The 26,876-nt window shown below is 37.1% G+C and overlaps 2 protein-coding genes across 3 annotated transcripts; one reads left to right on the top strand and one right to left on the bottom strand.

Annotated features, from left to right (window-relative positions):
* The first annotated feature begins 329 nt into the window (after positions 1 to 329).
* LOC110793119 (flowering time control protein FY) lies at positions 330 to 20,192 on the top strand. 2 transcript variants are annotated; one of them, XM_021997961.2, is made up of 18 exons: positions 330 to 851; positions 1,523 to 1,614; positions 5,069 to 5,137; positions 5,380 to 5,484; positions 8,175 to 8,270; positions 8,354 to 8,436; positions 8,580 to 8,651; positions 8,725 to 8,822; positions 8,972 to 9,031; positions 9,106 to 9,166; positions 9,255 to 9,342; positions 9,499 to 9,562; positions 11,567 to 11,645; positions 12,358 to 12,447; positions 17,672 to 17,760; positions 18,190 to 18,638; positions 19,053 to 19,301; positions 19,788 to 20,192. In XM_021997961.2, exons 1-18 carry the CDS (start codon positions 530 to 532, stop codon positions 19,857 to 19,859), a joined length of 2,238 nt encoding a protein of 745 aa, XP_021853653.1. In that variant the 5' UTR covers positions 330 to 529; the 3' UTR covers positions 19,860 to 20,192. The 2 variants fall into 2 exon arrangements, with proteins under 2 accessions (XP_021853653.1, XP_021853655.1); XM_021997963.2 differs by lacking the exon at positions 1,523 to 1,614 and having other exon boundaries at positions 720 to 851.
* A 2,765-nt stretch (positions 20,193 to 22,957) lies between these two features.
* LOC110793118 (G-type lectin S-receptor-like serine/threonine-protein kinase At1g67520) lies at positions 22,958 to 26,485 on the bottom strand. Its single transcript, XM_021997960.2, has 7 exons — positions 25,183 to 26,485; positions 24,852 to 25,076; positions 24,503 to 24,720; positions 24,218 to 24,428; positions 23,867 to 24,104; positions 23,636 to 23,786; positions 22,958 to 23,534 (listed from the first exon to the last, which is right to left on the bottom strand). The coding sequence occupies exons 1-7, from the start codon at positions 26,387 to 26,389 to the stop codon at positions 23,223 to 23,225; spliced, it is 2,562 nt and encodes an 853-aa protein (XP_021853652.1). The 5' UTR covers positions 26,390 to 26,485; the 3' UTR covers positions 22,958 to 23,222.
* Positions 26,486 to 26,876: the final 391 nt, after the last annotated feature.

The following is a 26,876-nucleotide window of genomic DNA, read 5'->3' on the forward strand; positions in this document are numbered from 1 at the left end:
CAATTCCATTGTCAATTCATGTCATGATATGTGGCTTAGTTTCACTGCTGGCCGCCACCAACCTACCGCACCCTCCTCCTTTATCTGAGCTTGGGACCGACAGTGAATGCCGCATACCTCACAAGTGTGAATGCCGCATACGCGACACTCGGGAAATGATAAATCCAAGGAATAATTTCACTTCTTCCAAGGAAATCAGCTTTAAAAAATTATGGATTTCCTTGGCAGAAGTAAAATTTTTCTTGGATTTATCACTTTCCGCGACACTCACAGGCGGAGTTAAGAACATATCCTGTGTAGTCGTCTCAAAATTATTCACTGAGCGTGCCCAAAACAATTCAATGAGTCGGTAAGTTTGGAACCTACTGCACTGTAGATACCTTAAAAAAAAAGAAGAAATTACTGCACTGTAGATTGGGACAACCACTCTCCAATGGCGAACGAAACCACCACTCTCTAAAACCCTAAACCACGCTCTTTCTCTTCTTTTCCCCCCATTTTCGAATTCCCGCTCTCTCCTTTGGAAGGAATGATGTACGGAGAATCTCCTCAACAACAGCAGCAGCAGCAGCAACACCACCAACAACACCACCAACAGCAACACCAACCACAGCAGCCGGGGCCTCCGCCGCACCACATGCAGCACGCACCACCGCCACATATGCATCCTCCGCCGCAGTACCAGCATCCGCCACCTCCTCCGCAGCATCAACAGCCTCTTCCGGGAATGGAGTTTCACCGTGGACCACCACCACCTCCTCCGCCAACAATGATGCGACAGCCTTCTGCTTCTTCGACTAATCTCCCTCCTCCTCCCGATTTTCACCATCCTCAGCAACCTCCTTACGACTGTAATCTATCCCCTCCACAATTTCTTTTGGATGAATTATAGCAATGCCATTCAATTCTGAGATTCAGATTATCACATATTAAAATGCGGATTAAGTGAATTTTGGTTTATTTGTTAGATGAATTGTATTGTTTGATTAATTGAGTTGTTTATCTAGTTTGTTTGTATGAAAGGGTTTCCGAAATTGTTGTGGCCTTAGGTATAGGATTTTCGACATTGGGTTTAGAACAAGACAGTTGAGGTTTATACAATTGCTGCTGATTGTCTGCTTGATTTTGGTCTAAAACTTCGAAATGGGCTGCAATTAGATTTCCCTTGCATTTTTTCAAGAGAATATGGAGGAAAGCACGTTTTTTTGATTATTTTCTTTTGAATGCAAAATACAATATTTCCTATCCTGCGGCTTGTTTCTGCAAGATTATTAAAACCAGGTGAAATTGTCTCTATCAACCACCGCCCTTCTAGTTCCAACTCCAAAGTTAGATAGTGGATAGGAGTATGAAGATTGTGAGTTTCCAAAAAGTGTCCTTGAGGTGTGATTGGATCAATGAGATGGGGTTTTGGGAATTGGTTTAATTAAAAAGCTGGAGAGTTTTAAGACTTTTGGGAATAGTCTCAGTGGTAAGCTGAGTATATCTGAAGTGATCAATCCTTTTAATTTTTTCTGTGTAGCTCATGCTGATAGCTATGCTGCCAAAAGAATGAGAAAGCTCACGCAAAGACGAGCTGTGGACTATACAAGCACAATTGTCCGATATCTTCAGGTATTTACTAGAGTATAATTTTAACAAACACTTGAATTATGTGGATTTTCACCCTTAATGTCATATGAACCCTATGTAGTGGCATGTGATGTATTAAGGTAGTGTTAATATATAAAGATTTGATTTGAATTTAAGAATTCTATATCAAATACAATGTTTGTAAAATACTAGAATTCAATCCGGAGACTCAAATTATATCATGATGTTTAGGAAGAAAGTTGTAATTTTGGAATATAAAATTTCAACCACAAAATGGTATATAATTAAAAAACTCTCTCCTACAGTTCTATAACCCTAACAACGTATGGACCTTTTGATGGTTTGGAATTGCTTTTTCTCTCAATTTTAGATTTTGAGTTCATTCTTACTGTCGGATTTCTGAATAAATTGAGGTGGGGTTCTTTCGGTTTGGTTTATTTGAAATGACTTTTGATTTAAGATTAAAATTTCCCCAAAGGAATTCAATAGGGTATTCTGTTGACTAGGAGTTGTCGGCCTAAGAACTTTATCCTTTGTCTGTACTTCTATCTCCTAAAACTGTGCTTCATATCATAGTTGGTGCTGGCTATGACGTTTCAAGGTCTGTGTTATGTTGTCAGAGATTGAAGAATTAGGGGATGATAATGATGAAGGTGAAAGAAATGATTATAATGAAGAATAATTAGATAAGTTCATCGATTTCAAATTTTCTCAAGGATGGACAAAGAGAGGGTAGGCTTGAGTGGAGTAGGTTAGAGTTTGTGCTGGGGTTACTAATGAGTATTGGCGAGGTAATAGATTTCAGTTCAAATCCTTTATTGTTGTGCCCTTTAAGAACATCCAAGGATTCAGACCACTGTGCATAGGGGGATTTCAAATTTGAAACTATTAGGGGTTTGGCTCACATATATGGAAAAGGAAATGAATCAAGACAGGGAGGAGATGAGAGGAAAGGAAACAAGAAATGGAAACTCATTGTTATATTTGGTCAGGAGTGAAACAATTTAGTATAATACCCCGTATGTTAACAGTCAACCTCACCAAATAACAATTTAGTATAATAATGCCACCATTATCATCACATTGTCCGTTGCTGTGCCTTCGCACCTTGTCTACTACCACCGTCTTTTGTTGCAAGTATGGTTTCCCTTGTTCACTTTCTTTCTTTATGATTCAACAAGATCTGGCCTTTATGGCTGAATTTGATCGCCGAATTTCTGGGCTTAGGGCTTCAATGGCTGATGTTGACCACCAATTGATTGGTTTTGGTGAGAATTCGTGATTAGGCGGATTTCAGCCTTATAATTTGGTGACAGTGGTTTTATTGGATCTCACGAGGTGCTGAAATGCTGAAGTCGAAGATTCAAACATTTTACTAGAAGCCATTGCAACTGAAGAGTGGTCTGAAGAGGTGGTGGAGCAGGACTTGGTAGTTGTTTTCTTTCTCTCTCTCACTTTCTGGCGTACTGTTGTGGGTATGGTGGTGGTAGTGCATCTGGTGACAGTGGTTGTGTGTTTTCAGAACAAGCAAAGCATGTACAATATTTAAGGGGCGTTTAATTCACCTTTAAAAATAAGTTTCAGGTCCAATAAGCTCAAGTAAGTTCAAATTAGTTACAATCAGGTCTAATAAGTTAAATAAGTTCCAATCAGGTCTAATAAGTTTCAATATTATTATTATTATTATTCTTATTAATTAATATTACTATTATAATAAATTAATTATTATTATAATTTTTTATTATTATAATTTTTTATATTAAATATTATAATTAATTATTATGATATTTATAATTTACTAATATTATTATTTAATATTATCATTTATTATTATTATTCCGTAATATTATTATTAATTATTATTATTTACTATTAATTATTATAAATAACGAATAACTATATTTAATTATTTTTAATAATTATAATTATAATTAATTATTATATTATTAATAATTATTATTAAGTTCCAATAAGGTATTTGATCAGTTCAGATAAAACCAGATAAGTTCAGATTAGATAAGTTCACGTCACATAAGTTGAATAGAACTTACCCTTGTTGATCGTTGTTGGCTCGAGGTTTCCAGCATGGTGGCCTAAGTGGAGGTGGTGGCGGTACTCTCTAGTAGTTATTTGGCTACAAGGAGGTTAAGGCTGAAGATAATATGCTATGGAGTTGAGAGGTAGAGGGGAATGAGGTAACCGTCAAGTCCTAGGCTGAGGTAGGGACTAAGTTAGAAAAGGATGGGGAAACTCCAAAAAGGAAAAAGGGAAAGTGAATGTCACAAATCAAAACAAACAGTCACTAAGGGAAATATGGGTTTTAATTGCCTCTCTCTTTCTTCTTTACCCCAACCAACAGCCTCTAAGTATCTAAACACCAGATTCACCCAATTTCAGAATTCTAAAAGAATTCAAAAACTCCACTTGTATTTTATTCTCTGTTGATATTTTTACTTTGCTACCTGTATTTTTGTCTCATCTGCGCTGCACAATCTCTCTTCTGAGATGTTCTATCTCTTACCTACTATTTGAGTCTTACAGGTTAAATTCTAGTACACTTGTAGTCGTGTATCAAACTTTTTCCTGATGTTCCGTTCCTTGTGAAGTTTACAATTTACATTAGTATCTTTGAACAGAAAGGAAACTACTAGGTAACAATAATCTAGACGGTATAGTTTTCTTATCTGAAATGTAAATATGAAACAATTTGATAGAAGTCTTTTGCTTTGGTCACTAAATTTTTGCATTTTCTGTGCACTATTTTTGTTTTCCTCTGTTAAATTGCAAAAAAGAAAAAAGAAAATAAAGTACAACTATTAATCATTACAATAAAACAATTTTCTCTGTTTGTAGTTGTTCATCTGGATGACAATTTTGAACTTTAACAATGTTGAAGATGTAAGGCGTTCAAAAGAAGATTATAAAAACATGCGATTGTAAAGCCTTTCTCTCTCACATTGGGGTAGGTGGGAGATGGCACGATCTTTCGGTTTGCTTGACTATGACTTGAAATTGAAATTTGGTTTCTGTGAAATGGAAATAGTTTTAGAATTGAAGTGTAAGTCGAGCCTAGCAATACCATCTTCATTTTGTCCACAAACAGATTTATTAACTAGTTTATGCAGAAATGTGAATTCCTGCAATATCTAATGTCAATGGCTATGCAAGCATGAGGACATGAATGTTTTGCAGTAGTTTAACTACGTATGATCTATGTGTTTTATATACAGGGCGCCCCCTCTTAGCTATGCCATTTTTATATGTACAGATAACTTGCACTCTATGTAATTGTTAAATGTGTATTGAAGAGCTGTAGTTTTGGCTGCTTGTTTGAGTTTCTGATCTGAATCCATTGAAAAGGGGTTAAGTTGAATTTTTTTCTTACTTGTCCTGTCTTAAGTTTTGTTTGTACTTATGGCCTCTAATTTAGAGTTTCCAAGTGCATATAATTTTTTTTGGACATGTTTGTTTACAGGTTCGCATGTGGCAGCGTGATTCAAGAGACCGAACAATATTACAACCTACTCCTGCCGCTGCTGTTGACGTAAGTCGCTGTTTTCGCTTTTTATTTTTTTTAAAAAAATCTGATTTAGAATATGCCTTTATCATTAATTTTTTTGAATCATAAAAAATACGAAGTATTATTTTTGAAGGATTGTTTACCTGGAAAATGCTCTTGGAAATGCTTGTGAGAAGTGTGAAAAGTTCTTTTTTTTTTATTAAGTCCTTGCCTGTATTAAAAAATGTTAGTTCACATTGTTGCTTTTCTTGTGATTGTTGGTACAGTTGTTGCCACCAGCTGCATATTCGGATAACCCATCAACAAGCTTTGCAGCGAAATTTGTTCACACATCTCTGAACAAAAATCGATGCTCTATTAATCGTGTTCTGGTAAGTTTGAAGCTACTGTTTACACATATAATTTTTCTTGTTGATTTGTGGTTGAGGGTTTGCTATGATTCTTGCAATGTCTTTTGCCTCAAAACCATTGGAAGCCTTGGTAGCAGGGTGCTAGGGAAGTAGCTGAAGTAGACTAGTAAAGTTCTTCAATTTACCTTGGTGCTGGTTAAATCTTCAATTTATCTTGGTGCTGATTAAATATTGTTGACCTATGTTTTGAAAAATGACCCATTTGGTTGGACGAGTAGTGAATTAAGGACAATTTTCTTTTTCCTAAGGAAAGGAAAAAATATCGTATTATCCGTTAGCCAATCTCTTAAAATACCAATACAAGTTAGTTTAGCTTCATTGTAAGACCACAATTGGGATGACGCTAAACGGACCTGAATTCTTAACACTCATGCAGAGCATAGTAACTAATTTATAACTGAAGACAAGCAGGAGGACGAGAAGTCCTTAGGAAAATACAAGAGTTTCTTATATACCGTTACAGCCATAGAAGCACATCAGCACGTGCCACAGTGTCTTCTTTTCGTCATTTCTTGTTATGCGAGCATTACAAGCTTGTAAATGCTTCATGAGCCCAGTTGGATGAACGTAGTTCCATCCTTTTACCCTAGAGAGCCATCATCCCTTTACCACAACTGTCCAGAGCCAAGCCCAGGATGTAAGGATTAGTTTTCATATGATAATTGTCGTGCCAATGCGGTACATGCATGTCAAGAGTCAGTAGTGTTGCTGAGTATTGTGGTCCACACAAAGTCTCTAACCTCAAGTGGAATCTAACATTTTCAAAAAAAAGTAGTTACATAACAAATTGAGCAAGTGCAGCAAGGTGTATGTCCAAAGAGATTGACGAACTGTAAGAGTTCAATCTTTGAAGAGTGTTCCACAATCTTCAATTCATGAGGATGTTTGCAAATGAAGACTCCATGAACCAGTTGAAGTCGACGTATTTGAGGAACTACCTCCTCTCGGAAAGCTTCCCAAATTTTGATTAGGTTGCCAGTTTCCAAAGTTTATCATACTAGAGGTAATAAGAGGAAGTCTGATGCATGGGTCAAACAAGGGCCTGCTTGTGCGTCCCACCTGTTGCTTGGAGGTCATATTTCTTCTGATTACATGGTGCCTTACGGTTTCATTTCCTAACACGCTGCCCAAGTTCCTAGCAAGAACTCTCTGTTGAGATGCCAGCTAATATGATTATATGCCTATCCAAAGTTGAGCTTTAACACCACCACTCAAACACTATTTGCTTTGCCTTATCCACCTATTCACTTTCTACTCACATGAAAAGTTTCTCTATCCTCAAAATTAGAGTGCTTTTGACACAAAAGCACACTAGGAGCGCATAATTTCTCTGATAACACTGCACTTAATCTGTAGGGGACCTTAATAATGCTCTCATTAACTCTGTAAGTAATTTAAGGCTGATAAGTCGATAATGACTGACATCAATTGACTTATCTTGTATAAGACAATGTTAAAACGCCAAAAATCATGCATTTATCCATTATTCCTTTAACGTGCAACTCAAGTAGGACTATCAAAAGTTTTCCTTAAACCAAGCTGTCTTGAAAAATCGCCATGGTCAAATTGTTGAGCACTGAAACTTATTCCCTGTCCATGAAACTTATGAAAGATTGATATCTTCAAATGCCGATGTTCATTTAGTAATTGTTGTAAGAGAAACTGGATAGCCCATTCCCTCTACCTCCAATGCGCGCTTGTGATTTTTTTCCTTTGAATATTGATGTACAGACTCCATAGTTTAGTGGCAGATTTCTCCCCTTCTATGTGGCTTCTATATTCTATTTCAAGGTTAATATCTCTTTGGCATCCAATTGACGATTGTAAGACAGGATATGATGAAAACCTCGACGTGACAGAAACAATTAGTGTGTCTCAGCTCTAAGGATGTTTTAAGTTGGCTTTTAATATATTTTCTTCATAAGGTTACGGGGCTCTTTTGCCAAATTCCTTAGAGAGAGTTTTTGGTAATTGGAAGCCTTTGGGTAATCTATACCTAACTATGTACCTACCTAGCTAGCTGTTTACCTATAACCTACCTACCTGTCTCCGTTCAGGTACGTGTGCCCCTTTATTGAAGGTCGCTTGAACATTCCTTGGTAGTATGACATGGGTTACTTAGGACTCGATTATTGTAAGCATTTTCTCTACCCCTTTTGACCCCGAAAAACAGGGCCACCTTGCGTTGTTGAGGCAGCAATTCTTTTTTTCGGCTTACCTAGCCTCCTCAGTACCTTGAGATCATCAGGAATATTCACCTGTTTACCTATTGAGCATGACTTTCAGACTGATCTTGGCCCTGGACACCCTCTGTAGACGAACACTTCAAAATCTTTAAGCTAGCTAGATTGGTGCCCAAATTTATTTTCACAACCTGATTCATGCAATATTCCAAGACTTCTCCTGAATAATGTCTATAAAGATGCAGGCATTTTTGGTCTCTTAACTTTGACATACAGTGCTTTTCACCTAGCAGTTTATTTCATAAAAGATATAAAAGTCATCTTTATTATTGCTTGTCAAGTGATGATGTCTTGAAAGTTTTATTATCAGTTTCTTTTCCTGTAATGAATAAGCTGTCCATTCAATGTGAAGTTTGTTCCATCTTACTTACTTTTTTACACTGTGCTTTTACTGTCTTGCTAAAAAAGTGGACACCCAATGGAAGGCGTCTAATCACAGGTTCACAAAGTGGTGAATTTACTCTTTGGAATGGGCAGTCATTCAACTTTGAGATGATCCTTCAGGTATATTCGATTGGAGTTTCTAATTATTTTTGTTTTGTGAAGTAGAAGACAATTCTGACCTTGTAATGGTTTAATTTGTGGAGGCTCATGAACAAGCAGTCAGGTCTATGGTATGGAGTCATAATGAGAATTGGATGGTCACTGGGGATGATGGAGGCTCCATAAAGTAATAATTCTATGGATTACCTTTAGAAAGTCCATTTTTCTTACAGGATTTTTATGCAATCAGCCAAACTCACCAGTTGACTGGAAAGAATTTTTTTGATGCATTTGATTGTTGACTGATGCTCCTGACTGGGCTTTTGCTAGGTATTGGCAGAACAATATGAACAATGTCAAGGTCAACAAATCTGCTCACAAAGAATCTGTACGGGATCTGAGGTAAATATTTCTTTTACCTTCAACACTTGGAGTTGTAATAATGTCTCTAATGTGGATTCTGGTTGTGGATCAGCTTCTGCCGGACAGACCTAAAATTCTGCTCTTGCTCTGATGACACTTCTGTAAAAGTTTGGGATTTTGCCAGGTGTCAAGAGGAGACATCATTAACAGGTAATGTGCTTTGTATATTTGTAGCTGAAAAGTAGTTTATCGATCTTTACCTGAAGATAATATATTCTTTAGTTCCTCCCTTTTCCTAAATATTGTGTGTTGTACTTAAAGTAACCTAAGACTTGCGTTTGTGGTTTGAACTCAGGCAGGCCATGGTTGGGATGTGAAGACTGTTGATTGGCACCCTACAAAGTCTTTACTAGTCTCAGGTGTGTAAGGTTGTGAGATCTCTCCTGCAGTTCTACCAACGCATTCAAAGATGTTTATTTAGTTTTCTGTTTAGGTGGTAAAGATAACCTTGTGAAACTCTGGGACGCTAAGACTGGGAAGGAGCTCTGCTCATTGTAAGTAGATGTTCCTACTCATGGATCCTGCAAATTAAAATTAAAAGAATTAGGGTGTCTAGGATTTAATCTTGCTTGTGTTGTGCAGTCATGGTCACAAGAACACTGTGCTCAGTGTCAAATGGAATGACAATGGAAATTGGGTACTCACTGCTTCCAAGGATCAAATAATCAAGGTACACACTATTCATTTTTGTGATTGTTTACTCTTTTCTTCCTGAAGCATTTGGAGTGAAGGAATCAATACACCAACCTTTCCCTACGATGCTAATGTATCAATTCCTTGTGTGTGGTGTGGAGTGCTCTGTAATACTGTCATTTTCTTGTTGCAGCTTTATGACATAAGGGCTATGAAGGAGCTTGAATCATTTCGTGGCCACAGGAAGGATGTCACTGGTAGGGGTTATGAGTTCTCTTTAAAATAACTGATTATAAAGTATATATTATTCTTGCACACTTGCAGAAAGATCGAGGATGTCTCTTTAAAAATTAAAGCCATTTAATTTCTTAATAGTCTTCCTGAAATACGCTTTATCTACTTAAAAATTTTGGGTTCACATTTTTCAGTGTGGACCATGTTTATCTTCTGGCCTTTATCGTATAAATTTGAACGTTCCAAAAATGGAAATATACCATATAAAGTGGGATGGGGGGAGTATTATTCTTTTAGGAGATTGGTACTCCCTCAGTCCCTTTTTGTTTGCCCCATATTCCACTTTGGGGTGTCGCTTTGAGATTGTCCGTACTTTTAATGGTAAGTTTTTCTACTGCTTTCTCTCTATCTCTCTCCTCATGGGCCCACTTTATCAACCCATGTGCATATTTTACAACCAATTCTTACTAAAGTGAATTTTAGCTACGGGGCCATCAAGAAGGGACGGGGAGAGTATACGGTAGTGTTACCTATTTCCCTTATTACCGAAAAAGGCGAATTATGAGATGAACAATGTACTTTGTTGGCCTTATTTAACAAATTAGGTAACTATGTGCGGTACACCTTGGGTATGTTATGTGCAACTAATTGGGGAATTTGCAAACTACAGTACCAACTATTTAATTTATTGCATTGATGCCACCTGCTGAGGGAATATTCAAAAAACATTATTATGGAAGGGTGTAAGAAATGCTTTTGTTTTTCGGGACTCTACAAAAGTGTTGGCCATGTGGGCGCATGGCATGATAATTTTTTCTTGGATAATTTTGAAAGGGATGGTGTAGGTGGGGATAATTTTATCACGACTTTGTCTACTACTGTTCCAAACGGGTACAAGTCAAGATGTTGCCGTTTTGGTTGGACTCGCATATACTGAACTGCTTACACGTGCTTTGTCCAAAAAAGATTATGGGATTTTGGTTATTTGAGGTAAAATCAAGAGTTTGGGTTACATAGTGGAAGTAGCAACTGCTAGTGGGGTAGCCTGGCGAGTTCATTATTGGTGGGCCTGGTGAGTGGTGACTACCTGCAATCTTGGTGGTCATTGGGGATAAACATTGAGTAGGATGCAGCATACAGCTGTGTAGGTTTGTGCAGACAGTTCAGCTATTGGTGACTGTCTAAGCAGTCCACTGTCCAAAAAGCGGGGACTTTTATTTATTTTAACCACTTCTCTTTGTTCATTTTTTTTAAAACACTTTCTATCTCCACTACCCCCCTCCCTGGGCACGTTATTCTAAGTTTTGCTCATTCTTTCTTTTGAAGATTTATGTTCTTTTCTGTATTTATAGTATGTTCCAATGGCATCTAACATACGGCAACCCCTCTGTAGCATTTTATGGTCTCCCAGCGGCCAGACTTGACTATTAATATATTTTGCTATGTATTTTATATAAAATATGAAGTTGATATTTTGAAAACACATATTGAAAAGAATCTATCAAGAACTAGAGTCGTATGTAAATCAAGCATCAAATGCTAACGGTGCGTATAACGAAAAGAGTTAGACTTGTACTACCTCCCTTTCTTTTAGATACACCTTCTACTTAAGTTTGTTCCTTTTTGTGGTTAAGCTTTTTCTTTTTTCATATTTTAGCAAACTTTTTTCACAAATCCTAATTAAAAGAGTTAAAACACTCTCTTTCTTACTTGTTCTTGCAAAACACCCCACTTACAACATTCTCTCTTACTTTTCCTTATACATGCCGCATTTTATACATTCTCCTTCCTACTCCCCTTGATCTTTGTAAGTTTGTAACTATGGTATATGTAACAATAATTTAGGAACTGAGGTAATATATTTATGTACTTGAGGATGTTGAATTTTAACTTTGTTATGGTTGTTTTGCATAAATGGAAAATATCTTAAATTGTTTTATACCTAGTTTCCATGTTCTTTGGAATGCCTACAGAAGCAGTGTTATTGATGACTTGTTTATCCCTTTTTCTCCTCTTCCTCTTAACAGCACTGGCGTGGCATCCGTTTCATGAAGAATACTTTGTTAGTGGAAGTTATGATGGCTCTATTTTCCATTGGCTTGTTGGGTAATATATTTTTTCATCAATATAATGAACTTTCTACTGTCAGCCTGTCATCACTTCATCTGATTAGGGGTATTTAAATCTGTAAGGAACAACCTATTGAAACAAGGATCAATGTCATCCATGAAAGCACAATTAAACAGGGAATTACCAAAGAGATTTGAACAACAGAGGAAGGAGAAGAGTTAAGATTATATAGAAAACAAAGAAAAGGAACAATTATAGATTCACTACAGTAAATGACAGCGATCTTAGCTTAAGAAACATTGGTTTTGTTTCGTGTTTTTTGATAATTTCAAAAAAAGGATTACCTTGAAATTGTTCAAAATTATTGAACATTAATTTTCTTTCTGGTGGAAAGGGAGTCCCGTGTGGAAGGTCTCTCGCTCAACGGATAATAGCCAAGGGCTATCCTTTGATGTGCAATTATAATAGGCTGCTTTGCTATATAATGATGGACTTCCAATTTGCAAATAAAGGGATTGCCTCTTTATTATTTTGTGGTGTACAAAAAGTAAATTTCTGGCGATAAACTTCTATAAAGGGGGTCTGATAAACTTCCCTTGGTACAAACTGAGGCACATTTTCTGGTGATATGTGAAATTATATCATACAAAGGGTGAAATTTCTTGCATATTGTTGACTGGCATTTAGTAGGTCAAGTTCTTATTGCTGATGATCGATCTCTTTTTTCGCTATGTAATACTGAGTACAGGCATGAGACTCCTCAAATTGAAGTTCCAAACGCCCATGATAACGCTGTGTGGGACCTTGCTTGGCATCCTGCTGGATATATATTGTGCAGGTCAGTTTAATCTCCTCCATGAACATGATTATAGAATATGTTTATGTTGCATAATTAGCTAGTTGAGTTCAATATCCTTGATGAGCGTGATTATTGAATATGTTTATGTTGCATTACTAGCTGGAGAAAGTACTCCATTTAACCCATACTAATTGAAACATACCTCTGTTTGAAGTCTACTTTCCTCTAAATTGGCTCCCGTATCCACTCTATGCATCTGGTTTTCCTTTATGTTTCACACTCCTTAGTTTCCATGCCATTTTCAATGTTTTGATTAGTTTGTGATAGGGAGAGAAACAAATAAGAAAGTTGGTTGGGTGCTAAGGGCTTTTGACTATATTTTAAAGTTTTTTTTTTCTGAGTCTGTCGCCTGCACTTACCCCCCCGCCCCCCCCCCCCCCCCCCCCTCAACCTTATGGATTTTGCATTTCCCCCAATTTCATATGACCGTGAGTATCTCACTTTGTCTCGGGCGATTTTGTACCGTAGCGGTCGAATCAGACGAAATATTGCCTTTTTAGAAAACGGCGTGACAAATCGGCTAATATTGTCTCGCCAACTTGAAAATCTGAGTTAACTCGGCCAAGTTTTTACTCCATGGCGGTAACTAGAGTATGGGGGTAATATTATGTGGGCCTATGCCCCGGGGTCAAACGGGTCTATTAGGGGTAAAAGTTGATTAAGCAGTAGGTAAAACAAAAATGACGTAAATGATGCATACAACAACAACAAAAAAGCCTTAGTCCCAAAATGTTTTGGGGTCGGCTAACATGAATCGTCGTAGAAGATCAATCAAACTAGAAAAGAGAAGGAAGTTAAAAAAAAAAAAAAGAAAAATGAAAAAGTGGAATTAATGAAAGTAAGATAAGAGAAAAATGTATATATATATATATATATTATAGAAAAAATATTGTAAGAGATAATAAAAAATAAATAAAGTTTAAAATAAATGAATAAGTAAAATAAGTACATTTCAACATAGCACGTAAATGATGCATGAAGAAAAAAAATGATGGGACGGATTGTAACACATCAATAGTTCCCCCCATAACTCTATGCACCACGTGTTCTTATATTGGTGAGTGGTGAATGATAGATACATGCTTAGTTGCATACCTCAAGAAAGGATAAAAGAGACCGTGTAACCTATCTTAATTTTTATATATTTTGTTCTCCAAGGACTTCTATGAACTGAGGGGCTGCTTGTTTTAAACTTGGGTAAGGGAATGAAATCAACAAATGACTCGTTTTGTATGAGATGGGGATAAGGATCTTAGCTGTAAAAAGCTGAAGCGCACCGAAGCGCAAAGGGTCCCTATCGCCTAGGCGTAAAACGCTAGGCGAAGGCGTGCACTTCTTGTAGGTGAGGCGACACAATATACATATGATTTTCTTTTTTGTACGGTGTACAGTTTTAGATTAAAGAGCCCAGAAAAGTATATCTACTGTAAAATACTTGTACAAATTAAAAGTTTAGATTGTTAGGATTGTGACAACTCAAAAGTAAAAAGTAAAAGTAATAAAGCATTAAAAATAAATCTGCCTACTGGTGGATAGTGAAAACTCAAAAGTAAAAAGCAACTTTTAGTATAATATTAATAAAGTAAAAAAACGGGTGACAGCTCATTGTCTCCCCCACGTGAAGTTACATACAGTAAAGTAAAGGTATAAGCTGTACTTTATAAATTAAGAAAAAATTGTGGAAGGGAAGCCAGAAGGAGAAAAACGAGGAAGACCGGGCAACGGCCACCGACGGTAATATGACCGGTGACAGAGACACCAGAGCACTCGCCGACAATCTCTGTCACAGATCGAGTGACCGGAGACCTCCAATTTTGACTCACTCTAAAATTAGGGTTTTTATCCTCAGTAGTGGTGATCCTTTCACTCTTCCACAGACTGAAATCTTTGATTTATGGAATCAGTGTCGGAAATTGAAGCAAATCCATGCAATTGATGTTTTAGGTCGAATTAGATTTCTTTAGTTAGGTAAGATGTTGATTTGAAGAAATATCGGTGTTGTTTAAGCTTTTTTTTTCTTTTCAATCTTCTCTTCCTTGTCGCTTCCAAAAGAGATATGAGGAGCACGAAGGCGCGCGCTTTCTGTAGGTTGCGCTTCTGTTCGCCCCTACTCGCTTAAGCGTCGCCGAAGCGCGCTTTTTAAAACTAAGATAAGGATAGGGATAAAAATTGGGACGAGGATAGGGAATTTAACATGGGGAATTCGTAACTTTTATCCCTATCCCTTGATTGGCATGATAGTGGAAATATATGGGGATAAACAACACACTTACTATATTACCCCTTTCAAAAGTGTAAAGTCAAATTTCCTTGGTTGGATTTTGGGGAAGAAAAGAAATTGTGGTTGGAATAATACCCACATCTTCTCCAATCTTCTCTTTTTCTCCAAACCTCCATTTTTGTAATTTAGATCTTCATTTCTCTCTCCTCTGACATACCCATACCCATTTCTGTAAGTAGTCTCACCCCATTTCTCTCTTTATTTCTTTTCCTCTGGCCCACACCCATACCCATATCTTCAAGTAGCTTCTTTTCCAAAATATTCCCATCTCTCAAAGCAGAAATTTAATTAAGCTAAAAAATTATATTTACAATTTTTTCAATTAAAATAAGATGGATTTTGGGGAAGAAAAGAAATTGTAGTAAGGGTGAAATTGTCCTTTCACATTGCAAGGAGAAATCCCCCAATCTTATACCTGACCCAGTGTATAGAAAGGCGCGCCTAGACGCAATGCATTTTGAGCCAGCGCCTTATATTGTCTGGCGAGGCGATTTTGATGAGGCCCACCTGTCGAGGCACATATAATTTTTTCACTTTTTTTTTAAAACTTTTTGTTTGGGCGCCTCACTTCAATGAGGCGCACCTAGGAACTTCAAATCGCCTTGGTGCGCCTTGAGCCTTTTTATACATTAACCTGCCCCCGTCAGGTACAAGATTGGTGGGACAAGGGATCAATTTATCCCTATCCCTATCCCTATCCCTATCCCTTATAAAAGCCTAATTCCTTCTGAACAAACATGGGATTAGGGAGAGATTGATCCTTATCCCTACCCACTATTTCTCCAAACAAATGAGCCGAAAGGGAAAATAATGTAAAACCCTTTGATATAATATCTTGTTTGGGTTTGAATTTAACCCTTTCTTCTCTCCTCTTTAGGGAGAGATTGATCTTTATCCCTACTCACTATGTCTCCAAACAAACGAGTCGAAAGGGAAAATAGTGTAAAAACTCTTTGATATAATATCTTGTTTGGGTTGAATTTAAGCTTTTCTTCTCTCCTCTTTCTCCCACCATAGTTCCACCACAAACTTTCTTTCTGCTTCCGTCCTTTCTTTGCTGCTGCTGTCTTATCCTCTCGGTTGCCAACCGCCGCCTCCTCACCCTCCCAATTGCCGCCGCCCTCTACCCGTTTCTGTCGCCGTCAACTCCCTTCTCTGTCTTCTTTTTCTTATGTCTCACCACCACTATTAAAGGCAGCCAAATTGAAGGTGTCAAATTTGGTCATCTAAAACCATAATCAATGACAAGAGGAGGTTTCTTACTCTAGATTCTTTTTCCCGAAATTTTAGGGTTGTGAATGTTGGTGGATTTTCGTGGTAGTGGAGTTGTTTTCGAGTAATAGGGGTAGGTTTATGGGTGGGAGTGGGACTTCACATGGGGATGGTAGATTATTTTCCCATTAGATGGTGGGTTTCGAGGGTGGGTTGAGGTGTTTGTGGGTGGCTTTTATGGGTTGGTTGGTCATGGTGGTTGGGTGAGTTGTATCTGGTGGTTTAAGCGGTGGGAGGGGTGATTTTTGAGTAGGATGGTACTGATGGTCGGATCGGTGGTGGATTAGTTCTGATGACTGAGGTGGTGGGTTCGGATGGAAGTATGGTGCTGTGGTGATCAAGTCAAAGTGTTGGTTAAGGTTGTTGGGTGTAGAGGACTTGTAGGGGAATGGCTAATTCCCTTGGGGGGGGGGGGGGAATGGTGGCAGAATCAAGGCAGAGGAAAGGGGGGGGGGGGGAACCACGGGGTAAAGGGATTCATTAAAATAGCCTAACAAACAACAAAAAAAGGTAAGTGAGGGTCTTGATTGCCTTTTCCTTTCTTGAATACCCCAAACCGAAGCCCCTGATAACTTTTACATTCAAAGGGAGTAGGAAGGGGAACCCCTTAATTGGAGGATGCTGACAGTATAATATATATGACTTTCTTTAAAGTAGTTATAAATTAAGTATTCATATTGTTCTATTTCCATTGCCGACGAACAAATAGGTTGTATTGATTTCTTTTTCTTTGTCTTCTATCAAGCCAAATGACTGCTGAGAGTGCTAAACTAGCCAATTGTCTTTGGGGATATTGTCTACCCCTTGGATCTTCTGCTTTGACACTCACTCTGTTCCATTGCCTGTAATTTTTGAAATATAAACATAAGCATGGGGTACACAATAGAAAGTGCTAAATAGTATTTGAAAATGATTAATGACTGCTTGAAGGGACGAGGAAATTGGATCTTATTGGCCAAAAAAAAAAAGGAATTAACGCAGTATCCTATTCATTACAAATTAATATCACTCAAGGGCTTAATTGCTTATGGTTGGGTGCGCTACTCTTAAGATAATCATAACATTTCTCAAAGATGACTGGAACATCTTCACCAAGTTACCAATCATTCAATATTTAATATGTATATCAAATTTTATCTTTTCCACGGTTCCATCAGTGTAAACAACTTCATTATATTTCAAAACAACAATGCCAATGATGGGTATAGACCTTACAAACAACAAAGCCCTAGACACCAAAAAAAAGGAATAGTAGGTTAGAAAAAGGCAGCTGCATCACCAAATGGTGTACTTTCTTGTAGCTTTACATCTCGCCAGTATCATATGCAGTATCTCTTGAAGTGGGCTCAGTAGATCTGGCTTTTCCTTCAAAAGTAGCTAATTTTAATCATGGTTCATTAATTGACAATAGGTCAAATTTAGACTTCCGTTTTTGTTGCATCAAGTTGTTATAGTGACACTTGTTTGTTAAAATTAATCACTCAAGTGAAACACTGAATGACTGAAGCTTATTATGAATGGAATAGGGTATACTATTCACATGATTTAAATTATGTATTGTTCAATGCAGCTAGTACTTCTAAATTTTGATAAATTTACGATGAAGAATGTCTCTAATCACTCCCTCCATTTCCCAAATTGTTTATGCAGTGGGAGCAATGATCACACGACAAAATTTTGGTGCAGAAATAGGCCAGGGGATACTGGTCGAGATAAGTTTAATGTTGGCTACAACCAAGGTTTCTATTTAGATACTTGTTCTGCATATTTTTTTAGTGTGTATATTCCCATGATAAGAATCTTTCATTTCTAAAATTTTTGGGGAATAAGGTGAGTTCTTCCTTGTTGTAGTGATCAAGTTTGTGGTAGGGTGTCAATGAGTTTATATGCTTTCTGCTTTGTTCTCCTAATGATATCACACATCTGGTTTATTTTTGATGGGGGAGGGAAAGGTTGACTTTGTGATTTCAGCTGGCCTCCCTAACCAAAACACGCATTGGAAAAAGGGGGGGGGGGGGGGGAGGAGGGGTAGTTAGATTGAGATGAATTTAATGGTGTCAGTTCAACTAGACTTTGGTATTCTATTTTAGGCATGAGTATGAAGTAGCTAATGTATCTATCAGCCTCCCCGCGTGCTGCATTATCTATTTTCTCTCTTTTCTTTGCAGGCTACGGCGAACAAAACCCTGCTTTTGCAAATCGTGCAGGTGGGAATTTCTCTTTTCAGGAACCTCCGACAATGCCAGGATCATTTCCACCTGGATTGGCACGAAACGAGGGTACAATTCCGGGTGTAGGTGCTGCGATGCCGCTTTCCATTCCTGGCGTGGATAATTCTTCTCACGGAGAGCAGAAGCAGACTCATCCACCTCCTTTGCCACCAGGCCCACATCCTTCTATGATGCCTCCTAATCAACCTCAATATCAACACAATCCTCAACAAATGCCTTCCTTCCCCCAGCCACCTCCAAATATGCCCCAGCTACAGCCTCCATCTCATATGCCCCTCCATCAACATCATCATATCCATCGTCCCCCTCCCCAAATGTCTCCTCAAATGCCTGGATCTATGCCGATGCCACCTACATCAGTTCCAATGCCAATGCCTGGTCCAATGGTAAAATTTTATGTTTGACTTAACTTCACTTTTGTCTACGTGGGTTGTTGACTTCAGTGTCTGTTTTCTCGAGTTTTCAGGCTTATTAATTGAGCTCCTGACAACGTGTTTCCTTATTTCCTCTTGCTTGTCTCTGAGCTTTCAGTTATCTAACCTTCTGGGGATTTCTTAAAGGGAAAGGATTTGTTGATGTTCTCATTTCTATTTTTAATAGGCACCTTCTTTTATATACAGACTACACGTTTCTCCTCTCACAAAGTCCTCCTTGTCACTTGGAAATCAACCCCCCCTCCCCTTTTTTTCTTCATTTCTGGTCAATTTGCCTTTTTCTGGGTTTTTTGTCTTCTCCTTTCTGTTGTACAGGTAGCAGCAGCAGCATGTTTCCTCCTCTGATGACCTTCTGTACTTTCCCAGGGAATGCAGAATGCTACAAATCAAATGGTTCCACAAATGCAACAAGGGCATTTCATGGGCATGAACCCTATGCAGCCAGGACCCATACCTAGTGGTGGAATGCCTCCCTCTGGAGGTTTCTCAAACGGCATGCCAAATATGCAGGGCCCACAAAGTACGAGTGGGCAACAAATGTATCCACCTGCAGGAACATTCAACCGTCCGCAAGGTGGACAAATGCCGATGATGCCTGGGCTTGGTCCTTATCAGGTACGTGTATGAGATGCTGTTTACCTTGCGTCGCTCAATAGTTGGATTCTTTATCAAACTCATAAACTGTATTGAAGAGAATTTAAATTGCCATAATTTGCTGAAGGAAAACAGAACCATAAGGGCAGAATGAAACTTTGCGGCTTTCTGAAATAAAACCAGAATAGAAGTTACAAACCTTGTTTCTCCAAAGTGCAAAAGATACTCTCGAAACTGATGTGTTTATGATTAAGATGTTTGTTTTTGTATGTGAACTGGGAAAACTCTTCATATAAACTGTAGGGTAGTCTGGTAGAACAAAATGTGTGGCTTTAGTTAGAAAAAAGAAAACTGTATGGTCTAGTGAAATTATACCAGAATTCAAACAGTTAAACTTCCAATTACTGGATGCCTAATGCACCAAACTTATGTCTTTACTTTTGAAATGTTAGTTTATTTCCTTGTTTATCTGGTAAACTAATAAATAGGCCATACTATGTATTGCAGCTTTCTAATCAAAGTGGTATGCCACAGCCTCCTTTACCACCTGGTCCCCCTCCACAGCAAACACAACAGTAAGGCGGAGTAGACGTGAATTAGCATTGTTGATTATACCCGTGAAGCATGCAGTTAAGGGTTCATGGAGCTGACACCCAGCTACATTGTCTCTGGCAGATGAGGGGAAGAGTAACCAATGTTTGTTGACGCACCGTGAATACTTGGACTACTAGCTAGTTATAGGATGCAACTGATTGTAAATGGGTGAGATGGCTGTTCAACAAGTTTTTGTTTTCAAATTCCAACTTGTGTCAAGTTCAAATGATTCCTTTAACATTTTAACTTGAGTTACTATGTAAAAATTCATTTCTTTGATCTATAAAGCCCTCTCCTCCTCTTAAAGGTTTTTATTAACTGTTAGATTGGCTGAAACTTGTGTACTCTATTCTGAAATTATTTCGTAATTATGATTATGCTCATATTCCTTGTATTTCTTTTTCCCCCTTGACTTTTTTGAAATTGATTCTTTTCAATGGTTATGTATGTTGGAGATGTAAAACATTAATCTCCTGTTAGGAGTTGTAGGAGTTAGGACAATATTTGGATGGTTATTCAATGGCAATCTGAACATTCACGACTAGAGCTAGGTGCACCAAAGGGTGTTTTTATGTCTATTGATGGTCCTTCAAATATTTCCCCTTTACATTGTTATGCACATGTGAGGAGAAAATGTGAGGGGTGTACTTACAGCCAGGTGCGCCTTGGTGCACCTTAGGATGTTCTCAATTCCACTTGTTCAAGATAATGGTGTGTTTCAAGGTGCAATTAGTAACTTAGCGCTTGCTTGAAAAATTAGCTTTAGGGGTAAGTTGTCGGAAAAAGAGAGGCTTTGGGAGTAGCTCAATAGTTGTTATACGAGTAATAATTGGTTAGTTATTCAATATAGGTGTGTTCGGCACCAGTAGTTAAGTAGGTAGTACGGTAAGAAAATAATTCTCAAAACACTTGCCCCCAAAGCTAGTATAGTTTTGCGCAAAAAGAAAAACAAAACAAAAAAAAAAGCTAGTATAGGAAGATCTTAAACAAATTTGCCCTGTTTGATGTGTGAAGCAAATTTATCTGCAATCTGATTAGTAAGGCTATGGTCTTGTTTGGAAAATGGCTTTTTGCTGGCTTTTTGGTTGGCTTTTAGCTGTTGCCTTTTTAATCTGGTCAAACAGCCAAAAAATATGTTTGGTAACTGGCTTTTTAGCTTGCTTAAAAGCCAGCTTTTTCGCCAAAAATGAAAAGCTAGTAACACTAGCTTTTTGGAGTTGGCTTTTCACTATCTAAATTACTTTTTTGTCCTTGTTTTTTACTAAGTAACTAATAATTAATAATTAATAATTAATAGTTAATAATTAATAATTAATAATTAATAATTAATAATTAATAATTAATAATTAATAATTAATAATTAATAATTAATAATTAATAATTACGGAGTATTAATTAATGACTAATAACTAAAAGTGAATAATTAATTAATAATTAATCATTAATTATTAATGATTAATTAATAATTAATAATTAATATTAATTTAATTATTATTAATTATTAATTATTAATTATTAATCATTGATTATTTATTATTACTCCGTAGTTATTAATTATTACTCCGTAATTATTAATTAAAATAATAATCTATTAATACTATTGCATAAAGTAATTTATTTTTAATTTATATTTTATTTATTTGTAATTACATTTTACTCCGTACACAATACACAGTATGTATTGAAAAATGAATAAAAGACATTAAATGTCCTTAAATGTCATTTTACATAGCTACAGCCAACAGCCAACAACTGATTTTACCAAACATATTTGTAATCAATCCATAGTCAAACAGCCAACAAAAGCAGCCAACTTGAACAGCCAGTCAAACCAGCCAAGTAAAACAGCCGACAGCCAACCGCCAACAGCCAATTGCCAAACAGGGCCTATGTTTGGCAACCATTTTCAATCACCTTAAATAATTAGGTACTAGACCTGTTCAACGGGCTGGGGGTCCAGTAGCAGCCCGGATCCAGCCCATTTTTAAAAGGGATGAGCCCTTTACTTTTATAAATGGGTCGGGCCCAGCCCGGCCCGTTTAATTTTATTCATTGAAATACATATAAATTCAAATTAAGCTCAGTCCATTACAGCCCGTTTAATATCCGGCCCGTCCCGGCAATATTATGAGCCCGGCCCGACCCAACCCGTTTAATTTTTGGGCCCGGCCCAGCCCTAATCCGGCCCGTTGAACAGGTCTATTAGGTACTAATAATTTAAGTCACCTTAAATGATTAGAAGTGTTTGATAGGAAGCTAAATTAAAATTTAAGGTCGATAACTTAACTGAAATCCAAACGTTAACGAGAGTAACGTTTTACAATCAGTCACTGAAATTTTTGCCTCCAAAGCACATGTAGACTTGCTGTTAACGTATTAATGGGCATAGTGTGGCTGTATTTTTCAACTGTGTTCCAAAGAGTTTATCTTCTTTATACCACTGCTCATATTTATATTCATTATTGGTAATGGCCTGTAACTTTTTTCAGCTATATTAACTAATACTTATCCAATTTTGTTTAAAAAGAAAATCATACTCATATATATTTCCATTTGAAACAAATACCTGTGCTAATTGTTTTTTTTTATTTGGGTTGAATTTCAATAAGGAAAACCAATGGGAGGTTTCATCTGAAATAAATATAACTTAATTTCAGGTACTTAAAAAATTAGTCGTACCAAACAGTTAATGTAAACTACGACCTTATCAGTTTTAGTACCTTATCAATTTCAGGTGTTATCTTATCAGTTTCATCCACCTTATCAGTTTCAGCTTGATTTCAGCTATATTGCCAAACATAGCCTAAAAGTGGGTTGTTTCAGGTACGAAGAGTAAGAACGATTTTCCTAGAAATGACAAAAATCATAATTAATTCCTAGTTTCCATTGGATTGAAAATTATTTTCCGTGGTACATTTAGCGGTTCTATAGTTTAAACCGCAATTGTCGTTTGCGGTTTTTTTAAAACAAAAAAAAAATTTATTACCTAAACTACGTGGACGGTATCACGGAAAATAGTTTTTAAACCTATGCAAATAGGGAATACATTTTGGTTTTAACAATATCTAGGAAAATCATACACGTGTAATAAATAAATAATAAACTATTTTAGTAATAACCGGGTCTTAAGCTAGTGATTATCATACACCTGTATCATATTTCGTACTCAACAGGTGTATTTCATACAAGTATGATGACAAAAATTGTTCAGTATATGGAAGATCTATTTTCCATCCCGAAGATATTAAGTGATTATTTCCATGCTAAGTCTGAGATTAAATTACTGGGACTGTGGTCACTTGAAAGTTGAAATTATATATAGACCGTAGTGAAACATTATGCATAGTATTATCTAGCTTCCATCTCTGTGATTGATGCATCATTTAAGGAGCCCTGCTCTAAATCATGTTGGAGATGCTCTCCTTGTGTTGAATCCTGGCCTATGAAAAAGGCAGGCTTTTTTGGTTCAGGCAGCTCACTAGTCTCATTGCTAATCATGGCTACTACGGTTGACATGGTGGGTCGATCTTCTGGGTGATCTTGCACGCATAAGAGACCCACATTGATACACCTCATTGCTTCTGCATGGTCTTCACCATCTAAAATTAAGGTTTGGTCGATCAACTCTGAACCTCTATTCTCTGCCGATAACTCCCATGCCTTGCAAAAAAGTATTAGTGTTCAACCCAACACTGTTATGAAACTGCTATATTAATCATGATATTAATAATACAAGTTTCAAAATATAGCCTTGGACTTACATATCCAACCAGGTTGAGTAAACGGTCTAAGCAGTAAGATGCGTTGTTCTTCTTGCCACTGATGATTTCTAGCAACAACACCCCAAAACTAAAAACATCCGACTTGACTGAAAAATATCCGTCCTGTGCATATTCTGGAGGCATATAACCACTGCATCCAAAATTACAGACTGTCAAGAGTTTGAAACTGCATATACTTTGATGTACATAATTCATAATTAATTTACTTACAATGTCCCAACAACTCTTTTGGTATTTGCTCCTGACTCATTTAGCTCAAATATTTTTGCCATGCCGAAATCTGAAATCTTTGGATTCATGTCTTGATCAAGTAATATGTTTCCTGCTTTCAAGTCTCTATGAATTATCTTCAGTCTTGAATATTTGTGAAGGTAGAGGAGTCCTTGAGCTATCCCCTCGATAATATTGAAACGTGTCTTCCAATCAACAAGTGTTTTTCTGTCTGAATCTGTCCTAGAGCAAGACATAATTAACAAAATTGCTCATCAGATCAGTAGGGTTTTAGATGGAAGATATGTTGAGTAATTAAAAACATTTGACATTTGACCTTATGTTACTAACCAAATAGGAAACAATCCAAGCTTTTGTTGTGCATATATTCATATACCACCATTTTTTCTCCTTGTTCAATGCAGCATCCAATAAGCTTGACAAGATTGGTGTGTTGTAACTTAGCAACTAGCTTTATCTCATTCATGAACTCTAATCTACCTTGCCTTGACGTTCTTGAAAGCCTCTTTATCGCTACTTGTTGGCCATCCTCTAACATACCCTGATACATATAATAGCCGATTTATTTCCTTTCAAGTACCAACTCAAAAGGTCTACATTATATGGAAGCATTACCTTGTAAACTATTCCATATCCTCCTTGGCCAAGTTTATTTGATGATAAGAAGTTATCAGTTGCTCGAACCATGCTTTTGAGAGAAAATACTCCCATTCCGTTCTTCTTGCTAATTCTGAGTAGTTTTCTCTTCTTCCTCCATCCAGCAGAGTGATCACTCTGATCAACACTCGAATCTAGCTCTGATGGTAAGATCTCCTCTTCCATTTGGCGTGTTTCTGTATAAGATAATACTTACAATGATTACAAAAAGAAAATGATGCACGCAGAGTAATAATAAGCTGCAAAATATTTCTTTACGAATTGATTCAGTTTCTTAATTTTCAGATGATTGGGAGAAGATGCCTACCTTCTTCGAGGCTCCTTTGGACATTATAATATAACCGCAAAATATATTTTTTGAGGATTTGTCGTACAATAAAGCCCAGAACAGAAAAACATTGCACAAAACAATGTGTTATTTTGAGCAAACTCTTTTTGACGCGATAGCCTAACCATGCAAATGGCAGGAGCAGCAGAAGGGCAGCTGTTCCGACAATGAGCCATATCCACCAAAATATTTGTTGCGGTTGAACTGCAGAAAAGTAAAAGACAATATGGAGTTATGGAGTTGCTAATAGAATCAGAGAAGAAATATTTGCATATATAGACGATAAAGGCTAGGCGGCTAGCTAGTGTACCTCTCAACCTGTATTCTGTTTGGATATACAACTCTCTGTAATAAGAAACGACAAATTCATCTTCATCAACAACTAAGTGTGTGATATCACTCCAAAACTGGCAACCAGTTCCATTACTGTAGATAGAAGCATATGCAACACAAGAGCAGTTGGTCAAGCACTTGGCTTCACAATCAGCCACACCTAAGATATAGTTTTGCTCTTCATACTTGAAACCCTCAGAAACAACATAACCTTTGGTTTTCTCAAACCGGTGTTTATTTCTACATTCTGGCAGCTGTTTCTCTACACATCCTAGAGCAAGTTGATGAGATATGTTTTTGCAATCAACAAGACTAAACAGAAATAACCCTACGGAGCCCCATCTGGAGAAGTCTAATTTACTTATTATACCTTGTCCACTTATTTGATACATTGGAAAACTGATATGCCAATTGTGAACCAAGGACAAGGTGAAGTACCTTTCATCCTCATTTGAGACATAATCAAAACTATAAAGGTTATCATTTAGGTTCTCGAATTTACTATCGTTCCAAATTCCACTACTCCAGTGAATTTTACCTCTTCTCCACATAATCAACTGGTTTGTACCATTTGGATCAGTGCCAAGGGTGAAAGGCCCAAGTGCAGGAACTTGATCATTTACCCATGAAGTAATTGACCAATTCTGTCCAGTTTTCATGTTAAACCCCAATCTCATTCCAGGAAGAAGTGTGTCTGTTGGATAATCAAAGCTCTGCCACAATACCTTTTCTAAATTCAGTTCTCGCAACACAAAGTTGCCGTTATCTGTAAGAACAGCAACTGTTTTTCTGGTTATTCCTTGACTAGAAGTTAATACAATTGTGGTCAAACCTTTGTGTAAGATCTTTAAGTCACCGTTTCTATCAATAACAAGTGCTCCAGAACCCTTGGAGATTGGTCTGTTTCGGTTGGCAACCCATACTGGTTTCTTATCTTCATCGTAAGTATACCAAATGCCGATGTAGCAGTTCTCAACACTTTCTGGAGTAAAATAGCCAACAGTTGTCTGCTGTTTTGGGACGAAGAATCCTAATGTGAAGACCTTTCCAGCTGAAACCAAATACTCACCATCATTAAGCTGATACCCTTGTTTCAGACTGTCTGTTATTGAATAACAAGAACCCAGGACTAACCCCAAGCATAAGTACCAGGAAATAATGTGTTCTCTCTGAGCCAAGTGCATAATTTCTTGGAAAACTTTTTGGATTTGTTTGTTACTTAAGTATACAACTCTTATAAAAACTAACTTCGACTTATTGCAAGTACATAGATTTATTATCATTTTAGTCAAAGTTTGTGTTTGTCACATGATGTTGAAGATATGTTTAATGATATTAGTAATTCATGAATCAAATATAGTTTGAAGTTGTTTTCAACTTTGTTCACATCACATGATATGATATCAAAAGACTAGTTCAAAAGGATGACTTCACATGATATCTCAAGGTTTGGTTTCCTTGTAACTTTCTTCTTGTTTACTTGGCTGAGAAGTAATGGGAACACTTCATTTCACATTCATTGCAAAATAATTAATCACTCACTACTCACAAGTCACAATCATGATATACTCCCTCCGTTCCATAATGATTTTTCAATTTACTCTTCAAAATTGAAGAAAATCTTCTAGATTATTTCCAATACATAAGGAAAAAAAACATATTCATATGGAG

This window comes from Spinacia oleracea, chromosome 1, assembly GCF_020520425.1.
Source record: "Spinacia oleracea cultivar Varoflay chromosome 1, BTI_SOV_V1, whole genome shotgun sequence".
Taxonomy (NCBI): domain Eukaryota; kingdom Viridiplantae; phylum Streptophyta; class Magnoliopsida; order Caryophyllales; family Amaranthaceae; genus Spinacia; species Spinacia oleracea.